We start from the raw sequence: 307 nt of genomic DNA, 5'->3' as shown, positions 1-307 counted from the left end.
ACCGGTGAGGCGGCTCCCGCCTCACCGCCTGCCTTGTGCCGTTGCAGCTCTCGTGGCGCTGTCCTTCAGCGGAGCCATCGGGCTGACGTTCCTCATGCTGGGCTGCGCCCTGGAGTACTACGGGTGAGCGGGCCGGCTTCGTTTCCAAAACTTCCCCCTCTTTATATCTGTTAATTGAGGTGTTAATCTCATCTAATTGAGCTGTTTGGCTCTAGTTATCTTCCAGCAGTCACCTGCTTTCTGGCTCTTGACACATGGCAGTTTGCTCTGATTAAATACCACCTCCTTAGCCAGTATTTGCATTTCC

General features: G+C 54.1%; 1 protein-coding gene across 1 annotated transcript in view; it reads left to right on the top strand.

The window, feature by feature from the left end:
- Positions 1-47: 47 nt before the first annotated feature.
- LEPROT overlaps positions 48-307 on the top strand; it is a gene marked incomplete at its 5' end in the record, with an annotated part of 2,796 nt that continues 2,536 nt past the window's right edge. Inside the window, one exon of the mRNA XM_009585997.1 lies at positions 48-123. Within this exon, the coding sequence (XP_009584292.1) occupies positions 48-123 (76 nt within the window). The remainder of the gene's footprint in view (positions 124-307) is intronic.

The sequence above is a fragment of the Fulmarus glacialis genome, unplaced genomic scaffold, assembly GCF_000690835.1.
Source record: "Fulmarus glacialis isolate BGI_N327 unplaced genomic scaffold, ASM69083v1 scaffold16049, whole genome shotgun sequence".
NCBI classification, from domain to species: Eukaryota; Metazoa; Chordata; class Aves; order Procellariiformes; family Procellariidae; genus Fulmarus; species Fulmarus glacialis.
Note: the sequence above shows the minus strand (reverse complement) of the source record. Positions and strands in the feature narration are given on the sequence as shown.